The sequence below is a fragment of the Dendropsophus ebraccatus genome, chromosome 2 (assembly GCF_027789765.1).
Source record: "Dendropsophus ebraccatus isolate aDenEbr1 chromosome 2, aDenEbr1.pat, whole genome shotgun sequence".
Classification (NCBI taxonomy): domain Eukaryota; kingdom Metazoa; phylum Chordata; class Amphibia; order Anura; family Hylidae; genus Dendropsophus; species Dendropsophus ebraccatus.
In genome coordinates, this window is record NC_091455.1 from 50,855,415 (window position 1) to 50,867,758 (window position 12,344).

The window sequence follows — 12,344 nt, forward strand, 5'->3', positions numbered from 1 at the left end:
GTGTGGGGGGGAGATCTGTGCTGTTTTCTTCCTGAATGCTGGGTGACTGTATATGAGCAGCAGTGTAATATGAAGATATCCTGTGTAATATAGAGGAGGAGAAGAAGACATAAGTAGTGTAGCAGTAACCTCTGTGCGCAGTGTGGTGTTTTCTCTCAGGGAGAAGATTGTGTTTTTCTTCAGTGTTCAATGGCTGCAGCTGTGTGTATGTATGTGTGTGCGTGCTATAGCTGCAGTAGGCTGTGTGTGTGCTATGACTACAACAGGCTGTGTGTGTGTGCTATGGCTGCAGCAAGCTATGTGTGTGCACACTATGGCCGCAGCAGGATGTGTGTGTGTGTGTGTGTGGTGTGCGCTATGGCTGCAGCAGGCTGTGTGTGCGCTATGGCTGCAGCAGGCTGTGTGTGTGTGTGTGTGTGCGTGCGTGCGTGTGCATGCTATGGCTGCAGCAGGCTGTGTGTGTGTGTGTGTGTGTGTGTGTGTTGTTGCGTGCCCCCACAGTGACCTTCTATATCACTATGTGTGACCCCCTGTATATCACTATGGCTGACCCCTATATCACACGGATCTGGCATTGTTAGCAGTGTTTGTGTATATGGTGAATATTTAGTCAGAAATATACTGTCAGCAGGAAAAGACCACCTGCTCCATCTAGTCTAGTTGTGAGTAGTTAAGACATGAAGGCTGGAGACTGGCTGCATCCACTGCACACACAGGAGAAGCTGCTTTATATGTTTCCTTATTCACTCAGAAGTCGCCCCAGGATCATGTAATACATTAGGGAGAAGCTGCTGAGCCAGGGTGATGAATAACTCCCCTGGTATATGACTGGCCATTTATGAAGGAGCAGGAGTCGTAGTTTGAGTCGGTCCTGATAAAATTCATGAGTCTGAGTTGGAGCTGCGGCTTACCGACTCCACAGCCCTGGTACGATCTGGCGAATTATCCCTCCGTGTAAACGCAGCATAAGACTCTTTGTCAAAGAGTAGTGCAGGCAGGCTGCTGTGCTACTGTAAGGCACTCTGTACACCAAATGCTTTCTGCTCCTGACACGTGCTAGACTGCTCGATCTTTAAAAAAAAAAAAAAAAAAGTAGTATGTGTGTTCATCCAGTGCTATGTGCTGCTATGTCATACATAAATACAAAGGGTAGTGCAAGCAGGCTGCTGTGCTACTGTAAGGCACTCTGTACACCAAGTGCTACATGCTGCTGCATGCAGTTTTATACTGCGATTTTGGGGTGTCAGATGCTTCCCCTTTTGTTCCAGTTGCATTCCAGTGGTGTTGGCATCATTTCCTGAGGTTTCATTGTGGACTTGGTGACCTCCAAGTGGTCGAATGGATGTTTTTCAATAATCGAATAATTGTTCCCATAGACTTTAATGGGATTGAATATTCTCCTGCTATTTTGTTGGATTACATCCGGACAGACGGGTCCCATATGGTGAGGCGTGCACTCTTGTTTTTCTCAATTTCTGCTATTAACCAGTGCTGTCCCATTGGATATATTGTGCTTCTGGTAAGTTTGTAAGCTGTGATGATATCTGAGCCCATTGTCAGTGCATTGGGTAGGCCAGCAAGTATGGTGTTCAGGTTTGATGACTCTCACCGGAGCAGTGGTGAGCTGCCTCCCATGTATCCTGCCAGCTTTGATGTGCTTACATATTGAGGTTGCTGACTAGGGCAAAATCTGGCCATAGAGATGATATCCGCCGACTGCATCTGTAGCCGCCTTAAAGCTGACCAAACACTTTTATACCACCGGGAGAAGGGGATGAACAGCTGTTTTAACACTGTGTGTGTGTTATGTTAATGTGCTGCAGTGCTTACTGTTACTGTAAAGAGCTGCAGATCTCTTAGCAGCATGCATCCGCACATCCACAATATATGGTCCATGCACGGGGACTGTATACTGCGGACCAGACCTTGGAACTCCCAGCATCATCATTCGTCATGATACTGGGAGCTCAAAAAAACAGTTTAAATCTTTGCACTTCCGTACTGATACGCTGTGTAAGTTCACTAGTATGAAGATTTAAACCGTTTCTCACCTACTATGTTTCCTCAGGGGTCCTCCTGTCACGTCTTCAGGTTCTCTACTGAATATTCAGCTCCATTGAAATTGTTATACCTCACACAATCTGAGGACAGGTGTGGAGCCATTTTTAGAAGAAAATTATGTTTTTCTTTTCCTGGGTAACCCCTTTAGGGCAGAAATCAGCAGGGTTCCCCACCTTTGGTGATTCATCTGTTGCAAAACTACAGTTCAGTTCAGGCATGATGGGCATTGAAATTTTCCAACCGCTAGAAGGCCAAAGGTTCCCCATCCTTGCACTAGGATATGATTCTCCCTTGCAGACTGCCTTGTATCTGCTGTCCCCTTTTCTCCATCCTGTGTGAGCTGTCCTTCAAGTATTCTCTACCCTTCTACTATCTGAGCTGGTGTGTAACTGCAGCTATCTCTAACACTCAGGTTGCTGATATGTTTGGTTTTGGTAGAGCAGAGTATGTAAATCTTTCCTTGAGGTTGCTTCCTGGGATGACTGTGACTCTGTCCTATAGAGTACCGGAGGACCGAAAGTTCTTCATCTCGGGAAGGAACCTCCAGGAAAGACTTTCCTCTGGTTTTCTTTGAGCGCATGAATATAAATATTCATAGACAGCTGACTATATAGTTTTTGTTTTGTGTTTTTTGCTTTAAAGCAAATGTACCATCAGTACATTCGCTTTAAGTCTTTTACATAGATAGAATGGTGCAGGTGCCACAGTTTTTTTTTTTTTTTTTTTTTTTTTTTTTTGAACCGTGGCCCCGTTTCCATGTATGGTGCCATTCTATTCCCGGGTACCGGCCAGGGGTGAAGCGCTGGAGGCAGTGGGAGGAGACCTCCCGCCCTTTTATGATGCGGCTTTATTGATTGTGCCTTTCTATCCATGTGAAAAACTTAAAAGCGAATGTACCATCAGTTTAAGCTTTAAGTCCAAAAATATGTTGTGTGTTTAATTCTTGACATTGGTAATTTGTGTATGTATGTATATGTGTGTATATATATATATATAATATTTTAGTTTTTTATTTTTTTTCTCTATGCTGTCTACTATATATCCAAACTCTACTGTTTTGTTTTGTTTTTTCAGAGACGTGGAGCTATTTCGTATGACAGCTCTGACCAAACTGCTTTGTACATTCGTATGCTAGGTAAGAATCTATTATAAAATGTGTCTGGCATACAATGGCCACTTCATATTACAGGATATTAGATTGGTCATTCATGTAGTCGCTTAATATGTGAAGGACTAAATGTAAAGTCAGCAGCTAATATACTGTATGTGTTGCTTAAAGAAACTGCTGCAAAATAATATTGTTGGTGTATAATTTTTTTTTTTATCTTTATATAAAAAATGTGAAGGGTTTGGATGCTCCCATTATACTGTTTCTCTGCCTTGGATCCACTTTTATTTAAAATTTTAACTAAATCTGCACTATTGGTTAGTGGTTATGGACCAAAATCCCAAGTCTATGGGATAAGATTCATTCACTTCGTATCGGACAACTTTTCCAAGCACTATATTATAAGTGTAGGTTTCTTAATTATTCTTTTTTTTTTTTTTCTTGTTTCTGTGATAACTCTGCAGATTTGTATTGTTGTATTGCAGATTTTTTGCAAATCCAAAGTCTGCAGTGTATCCTTCCTATATGGACGTACACTTTATTTGGGCTTTATTTCTTCTTTCTGCGCCACCAGAGGCCAGACGTCTCCCGTTACACTTATACTATACTGTTTGTTTTTCGCTTTAATGTTTTTAGGCTTGAAAACTTTTTTCAGTCTTGGTATTTACTGTTGTGTAAAGAATTTCATCCTTAAGGCTTGTGCAACTTTTTAGCAGCCCTGTGATTCCTTTTTTCACCATTCTAGTGTTTCAATAGTTTTCAGTACCATAGATTGTAAAGGGATTCTAAATCTTCAGAAAAAAATAAACACTACAACATACTCCTTTTTTAAAGTATACTTGTCCTTTCAAAGAGATTTGTAAACCTAGACTGTCTTGTAAATGAACCCTTCAGGTAGGTGACAAGGGGATTTTAGTGCACACATTGCTGTTATTGAGCATTATGGTGCACAGCTATTTTTTTAATTCTGTTTCAGGGGGCAGCACTAGAGCTGGGCTCTTTGCCAGTAGTACTCACATGGTCTGTCATTGTATTGCGTCTCTGGTCAATCGTAGCACCTTTCTCTGCAATGCCATGACGTGCTGGAGAGAGTGTACTGAACTGAACAGGCTGCATAGTACACTATTTATTATAGAGCATGTGGCGTGAGAAGGGGTTACTGAAGCACTGGGTTTGCAAGGTGCTATGTGAGCAGATAGAACCAGCAGCAGGATTATCGTTAGGAAAGGTTTATGCTAAACACGGACTAAGCTGCAAGTTGAAAGTTAAAGAAGAGGAGAGAAAACACTACAGCACTGTGGGCAAACAGCAGTATACACCTATGTTTAGACAAGGGGCTGCTGCTCTGAGCTTATGGGCTTTATAGATGGTCAGAGATGAGAGGGAAGCCTTGTTTTACCTTAGAGGAACAGTGTGATCATCTTCAACAGACAGGTTGGCTCACGGTTTGCAGGTACACATACCCTCTCTCCTGCACAGAGTACATGCTGAGCCCCCTCTTCCTGTAATTTTATTCTGATCTGTCTGGTACTAGAGACAGATAATTATTTGTTCCCTGACAGCAGATTACAGAAAAGTGAGACACCGAATAGTCAAGAGTCATTTTTGGTAACTGAAGCAACTTGGCCTATGTGATTCCAAACATTTGTATCACATGGAGCAAAGCTGTTTGAAACAATTGGGGAAATTTCCAGTCCTTTCAATTTCCTTAGATGTTGTGGTCACTATGCTGAGGAACAAAGTACATAAAAGTAGTCTCAGCTGGTCTAGTTCCTAACCTCATCTGGCATTTAGAATCAGCGACTTTGCCAGCTGGCTGATGCTATGGGGCTGTTTTAAGGGGGGGTTTGCTTTAGGCCCTTCAGGTTCCTTGAAAGATTTCCCATCGCTGGAATGGTAATCAATCTCATGCTTATGAATCAGGAGTCATTGGGGCAGTCCCTGGTAGATTCCCCCATCCCATCAGGAAAAGTTCTATCAAGACATTTTGGACAGTAGTTCCTTCCATCTTTGTGAGAATAGTTTTGGTTCATCCGTTTCATGTTCCAGAATAACTGCGCCCCCAATGCACACAGCAAGGACCATACAGGTGTGGTTGGGAGAGCATGACCGGCTCACACAGAGCCCTGATCGCACTGATTTATTGCTGGGTAACCTGGTGGGGGTATAATGTGAAGGCTGCCATTCATTAGGAGAGGTTTTTTTTTTTTTTTGCTGTGTGGCTATGATGTATTTTTGACCTTCTGCAAACTTGTCACTTGGTGTAGTCTGTATTATTACGTTGCTGGATTGGGCAGTGTCGTAGTTGGTTCTTTAGCATCATTTAGGATGCAATGAAGTTGTGTATTTCTTTTTCTTCCCCATGCATGGCTTCTTCTGTCGCTTACCACCAATACTATGGAGACTGTTCTAGAACTAGGTGGTGGGATAGGTGCGACAATGTGGAGGTTGACCTGTCAACAGGGATGTATATGAGCTTGTGGCTAGATAAAGCTAGTCATTACATCAAGATTCTGGCATATCAACCCTTAATTTCTATTTTATTTTTTTGTTTAATTTCTAAAGTTTTTTTTTTTTTTTTTTTTTAGTACCTAGATAGAACCTGTTTGTTAATATTAAACAAGGCTCAAAAGCCCAGGTGGTAGTCCCCACCCAGCACAGCAAGAGCTCAGGGTTGGCCATCCTATCTTCTCTTATTCACCACCTCTGTGCCCACGTGTACACCAACCACAATGTGATTGACAGTGGGCACAAAGGTGGTGAATAAGGAGACACTAACTGGACTATCCTGGGCTTTTACTCTGCTGGGGAACACCCACTGGGCACTTGAGCCTCATTTGCATATTAATAATAAAGTTTTTGTCTAGTTGCTGGGAAGGAATTTAGAGGTGTTAAAAAAACAAAACAGGGAAGCCTGGAATCGTGATGAGGAGCTTTTATTTAGTCATGGGTTTATTTACACACGACCTGAAGAGGTATTAAAAGCATGGCTGGGTAACGTTGATCACACTTATATTGGGATTTCGGGAACAATCTAGGGAGGACTAGTTGTCTGGGCTTACAGCCAGAAAGCAGACGTCATTGTAAGTCACTTCTACATAAATCACTCTGTACACTTTTATACTGTTGTGCTATATTATGTATTTTATTCCTTTTATCCTATGTCCAGTGGCCTGGAACTAATGGCATCCTAAAATAAATAATAGTAATAATACCTCAGAGCTATAATCTCCCAGTATTCCTTGCACAGATGTTGTATTTCAATGTGTAAAAAGTAAGGGTGAGCCCAATATCTGCTATTGGGAAGAACACTAGGGTTTAGTAGAGGTGTCTGGCAGCAGGGTATTACATGCCTTTGCATCCAGTCTGTTCTAGATAAGTAATGAAATGGATATTCTGGACACCACCTATATAAATGAATGTATATTGTGGATACATCACATGGGAAGCGCCCCTGCACCTGATCGAGCTGTCAATTTATTACATGTGCGTTCCATTTATTATTGTATTACATGTGTCTTACAGACCTTGTCTAACATTGCAGATTTACCTTTAATAAACTTGACAACGCCGACCTGCTAACCTGCAATGGTTAATGCCTTCTCTCCCATTCTCGTGTGTTAATACTGAGTTTTGGTATTTTGATAGGCTCTTGTGTAATTTTCAAACAGCTGAGCGCAAGTAAGTAACCGCTAGCGGGACGTACGCCATTTTCTTTCTAGTGGGAACGTACGCTGACCGGCTGAAGGCTGCCATCCCTAGGTGCTGAGGCTTGTACACTCCGCAGCATCCCTGCAGACCTAGAGATAGTGAATGGAAGGCACCGTGTACCATTCTAGCGTGGGAACATGTAGTCCAGGCTCATCTGAATGCTTAGCACTTGCTTTGACCTGGTTTGCGCAGGCTGTAGTTTTACTATGACTCTATAGGAGCATGCAGTTGCATGTTTGGATACTTTGGAATTGTGTAAGATGCTGAGGGGTGGGTGCCATGTCCTAGAGGTCTGGATGGCAGTCTGGTAACAATGTCTTCTCTTTATTGCAGGAGATGTCAGAGTAAGAAGCAGAGCTGGGTTTGAATCCGAAAGACGAGGCTCTCATCCTTACATTGATTTTCGTATTTTGCACTGTAAGTAGATAAATGTCTGCAGCCGGATTGTGGTTAATACCAGTTATGTCTGTTTCACCACTAGGTGTCGCTGTTGTCATGTTTTACCTTGTTATTTAGCTTCTCTAAACCCACGTGCTGGATAACCACAAATATCTGCATACACCACTCTGGTATCGTGTTTTGGCACTGTTTTTGTACTATTGTGGTTTGGTGCTCTCACTACCTTGGAAAGTGGTATAAGCTTCCATAATGTCTGTATTGTGTCAGTATAACAGGGAAGATACAAGAAGACCATTGTGAGTTACATCATTGTGTACTTGGATGGGTCCACCTCAGAACATTCTTTAGACTATAGAGATTTATATTGGAAATATGTTTCATTATAACTTCGTTACAGACAATATAATATAGTCCACAACTGTATGCTTAGGTTTGCAGGTTGATATTCGTTGGCTGACATGCCATGCAGACAGGAAAGATCTCCGCTGTCTATGCAGAGCGCTCCTTTCCATTTCATATGGCATGAGGATTTGTGCTGATATGCTATGTCTCTTGCATCCAGCCTGATGTGAAATGTTCTTCTTATACCTTCAGCACACTCAGAAATTGAAATATCCTTGTCTGCAAGAAACATCCGGAGGTTGTTAAGTTTTCAACGGTACTTAAGGTCTTCACGATTTTTCCGGGGTGTCACTGCACAGAATTCATTGTACATCTTAGATGATGATTACAATGGACAAGCCAAGGTAGGTGCACACATACATACAGCATCTCTTACCGAAATACCAAACCTATACATCTGTCTTTTTTCTTTTCTAGATATATAGGTTTGGTATCTATCTGCTAAATGATAATGTATTGCCCCCCCCATTGGCCGCTTTTCTTCACTCCTCCCTCAGTGATGCTGATGTTTCTCTGCTTTTCTGCCTCCCAGAAGGTTAATTCTTTTTCTCCTTTCTTCTTTTTTACAGTGTATGCTGGAAAAAGTTGGAAACTGGAATTTTGATATATTTCTTTTTGATAGATTGACGAATGGTAAGATACTTGTTTAAATGTATAATGAGTATTCTATACTTGTTTTGGTTGGCCTGTGGGTACTGAGACCCCCTCCCCCTGTGGGTAGAATTAGCTAAGAGAAATGCAGAGCTAAGCTCCTCGCTCTATAGACTTGCTATACGATCTGTCTCCTGCAAGAGAGAAGTGCTTGGCCAAGCGCTTTTCCCTGCTTGTTCTAGCGAACCATAAGAGTCTCCTCACCCAAACAGTAACGGTTTACATGGTTTCCTTGTCCACTTGCTCCTCAGTGATGTCTATGGCAACTAGAAAACAAAAATGAACATAATGTCTTGCTCTAGGCTCCTTCAGCACAGATACATATGAAAGGGGCAGACGCCGCTTGGTAGAATACGATAATATAGATTCACTCACTTTATTTTTTTTCTTTCAGGGAACAGTCTGGTTACCCTAACCTTTCACCTCTTGAGTCATAATGGTCTAATAGATCACTTCCACTTGGACATGGTGAAACTGCGTAGATTTCTAGGTAAGTTACAAATATTGCAGTGAATACCTTGTCATAAGACAATGACTGGCTTACCTTGCACATCTGGTAATGCTGTCTGTGCTTTAAGAAAATAGTACTGCAGCCTCTGTACAGCGTAGTAACAGGAGGCAGGGGGCCTTGACAGGTCAGTACAGTAGCGCAAAGATTTAAAGTGACTGTTTTTGGGTCCCACACTGCCATCATGGTTTCTGTTTCATGTATGTATGTATGTATGACACACCAGGTGTGCTTCCTCATCCAAGTCACGATTTGATATTTCCTTTTCTTTCTTTCTCCTTAGTTATGGTTCAAGAAGACTACCACAGTCAGAACCCATATCACAATGCAGTGCACGCTGCTGATGTGACTCAGGCCATGTACTGTTATTTAAAAGAACCCAAGGTAAGGAGGGCGTGACACATATGAAGACTTTCTACGCTTCTCTTAGCTAATATAGCTCATAGCTGATAGTTTTTTTTTTCCTTGCGTTAAAAATCTATGTTTCAACAAACTAGATATAAGCCACTTATTAAATAGTGTGTACCAGGGCAGTCTCCAGTAGATCTGCCCTTTAGTTCTTTGTTCTTGCTGTAGAGAATGGCGCCATGTCTCCCCTGTAATATGTGTCACTGCTTCCTTTGCAGCTTGCCAAGTCTCTCACTCCATGGGATGTCCTTTTGGGTTTAATCGCAGCTGCAACACATGATCTGGATCATCCCGGTGTGAATCAGTCTTTTTTAATAAAAACAAACCACTACTTGGCAACCTTATACAAGGCAAGTTACACAATTAAGGTTCTTTACTTATGACCGAGCAGAACAACAAATGTGCTGGTGCAGATGTGCACAAAGCTTAAAACCTATGTATTTATTTATTTTTTTTACATTTTTGCTACATTGTTGCTGTGTTCATGCCCATGATGGGTAACATCTCTGCTACTTCAGAGCCTTTGGTGTTGGTTAATTTACTATCATACTGCTTTCTATCTCCAGCTCTGCTTACATTGTTTCTGTTCTTGTCTATTTAGAATACCTCAGTATTAGAAAACCACCACTGGAGGTCAGCGGTGGGCTTGTTGCGAGAATCTGGTTTGTTTGCACACATGACTTTGGAGGAAAGGTATGTTATTTGTGGTTTTATCATCATGTGCCTCACATTATGCATATGCACATTATAATATGTATGTATTCTATGTATATGTCCATAATAATGTGGGTATGCCTGGTCCTAAAGCTTAGCCTGTTCCCTTTTATGCGGCATAGCTGCATTGCTATGACTGGTTGAACATTGAAAGGTTGGAGTTGCTGGTCAGTGTGCATGATGCAAAGCCTAGACAGTGTGATCATAGCCTTACTAATCCAGATGTTGTTGGATAATATTTTGTATTTGTGGAATATACCTTAAATTCTTTGCTCTTTTTGTGTTTAGGCAACACATGGAAAGCCAGTTAGGATCAATAATTCTCGCTACAGACATTAGTCGACAAAATGAATACCTGTCACAGTTCAGAACTCACCTGGACCGGGGCGACTTATGTCTGGAGAACGCTGGTCATCGTCATTTTATTCTGCAGGTATTTCTGCTTATCATTCATACCTGGATAGACAGGGCCAGATGCCTGAGTATTCAAAGCAAGAGCAAATAGAATCTTATCTGTCAAATCTTCACTTTTCTTGTCACGGCCAGTGTGCTGGATGCTTTTTTAGTTCCACTCTCTTTATCATAGATGGCTTTGAAGTGTGCAGACATCTGTAACCCATGCCGGACTTGGGAGCTCAGCAAGCAGTGGAGTGAAAAAGTGACAGAAGAATTCTTCTACCAAGGTAAGGCCAGGGTTAAAGGGTTTTTTTTTAATTTTATTTTTATTAATTGCTTGCCTATTCTAAGCATAGGCTATCATTATCTGTCTGCCTCTTCAGTTCCTACCAGGCTGCTGCTTTAGGCCCCCTGCACACGGCTGTCAGGAAATCCTGATCAGGAGGCCTCAAAAGGCTTCAGAGAAGCATCAGGATTTCCTGACAGTAATCAGTAATACTAGTGTACTTAGTCACTTTCTCTGCCTCGAGTACTGTAAAATCTGTTGCAGAACTACTTTTTTCTTTGTATCTGCTCTGGCAAAGAGAGTCTGAGTCTGGAGGATGTGGCATATCCATGCATTACTGGGAGAGAGCAATACAGAGGAATATACCACCCTCTTCCAGGGTGCCCCACTGTTTTAGATAACTGAGGCCACAGCTCCATTTTAGGGGACCCTTCTATAAAAATGGGATTGTCCAACTAAAGTTAAACTTGGTTTTGTCTTCCCTTCTTTGAGCCGGCAACACCCTCTGCGTTTGTGAGTGGAAACCAGGAGATGTGGGCAGTAAGTTTGTGTCTAGTAGCAAAACAAGTTTCCCATTGTAGTTATCCATGTCAGACCCTCCAGGACATTGTTCTCCAACCCATAGCTCAGTAGCTGTCGCCCAAGGCTGTCAGGATATGCTGGGAGTTTTGCAATAGCTGGAGAGCCTCAGGTTGGGGGAACAATGCTCTAGAATGTTAGCAGTGGTCTAAATATGTTGTGCTGTGTCTAGCGGGTAGCCTCTCCTCTAAAACCTGGAGTCATGAGTCCATCACCTGCTAACTGCCTGAATTATGCCGCAGTCAGTGCTGTCTCCTGCATACAACCTCCTAAAGCTTAGATCGGCAGTCAGTAGTATGGTTGCTCCATAGAGGTCACAGAACATGTGGTTATCCACATCTCCATACCAGACCCCAAGAAAGTAGCGTTTCGGCAGTTCTTCCTTCTCCTAAGAGCACTTAGCTCAATGCTGCCACTGTCACTTATGTAGACATTCATTTCACCACTTAGTGATGCTCAGCATTGGGTGTCATCTAGTACATTAGGTTACTGTATGGATCAATGAGAACTTGCCTTACAAATGTTTTTCTTTCTTAGGGGATGTGGAAAGGAAATGTAATTTGGATATCAGTCCTTTGTGCGATCGGAACACATCAAACATAGCCAACATCCAGATTGGTAAGGATAAGCCACGGCCGTGACGCATGACATGTATGTAACATTACCTGATTACAGAAGGAGGCAATAATCCTGGTGGTTTATAAAAATTACAAGGAAAGTGAGTGTAGTCTCTGAGGAGTTTTCATCAGTAGAATGTAGATTGTGGAGCAAGTGTATGGCTGCCCATAACAGGCTGTGATTTCTGTGCCCAGTTTAAACAGTATCTGTAGCACCCTTCACTGATCTATGTGCAGTTCACTGCAACCTTCTCCAAACATGGCCACTTTCTTCCAGAAACAGCCCTTCTCCTTCCTTAGTTTGGGTGTGGTCTTGCAGCTTGGTTCCGTTAAAATGAATAGAGCCAAATTGTAATACCACACACAACCCTCTAAATTTAAGCCACTGCTCCCATTTGGCAAAACTAGGGACTGCATCTATGGTGCTGACTTAGGCTTTATTGTTTCACGGACGACACAGACATGGAAAGCTTGTAGTGGAATCCCCCCCACACACACACACGG

The 12,344-nt window shown here is 42.3% G+C and overlaps 1 protein-coding gene across 1 annotated transcript in view; it reads left to right on the forward strand.

Moving 5' to 3' along the window:
- Nucleotides 1-12,344, forward strand: part of PDE7A (phosphodiesterase 7A) — a 51,714-nt gene that overhangs the window by 36,726 nt on the left and 2,644 nt on the right. Inside the window, exons 2-12 of the mRNA XM_069959996.1 lie at nt 3,136-3,196; nt 7,214-7,297; nt 7,874-8,025; nt 8,251-8,314; nt 8,727-8,822; nt 9,124-9,224; nt 9,467-9,598; nt 9,850-9,941; nt 10,251-10,395; nt 10,549-10,645; nt 11,761-11,841. Of these exons, the coding sequence (XP_069816097.1) occupies nt 3,136-3,196; nt 7,214-7,297; nt 7,874-8,025; nt 8,251-8,314; nt 8,727-8,822; nt 9,124-9,224; nt 9,467-9,598; nt 9,850-9,941; nt 10,251-10,395; nt 10,549-10,645; nt 11,761-11,841 (1,105 nt within the window). The remainder of the gene's footprint in view (nt 1-3,135; nt 3,197-7,213; nt 7,298-7,873; nt 8,026-8,250; nt 8,315-8,726; nt 8,823-9,123; nt 9,225-9,466; nt 9,599-9,849; nt 9,942-10,250; nt 10,396-10,548; nt 10,646-11,760; nt 11,842-12,344) is intronic.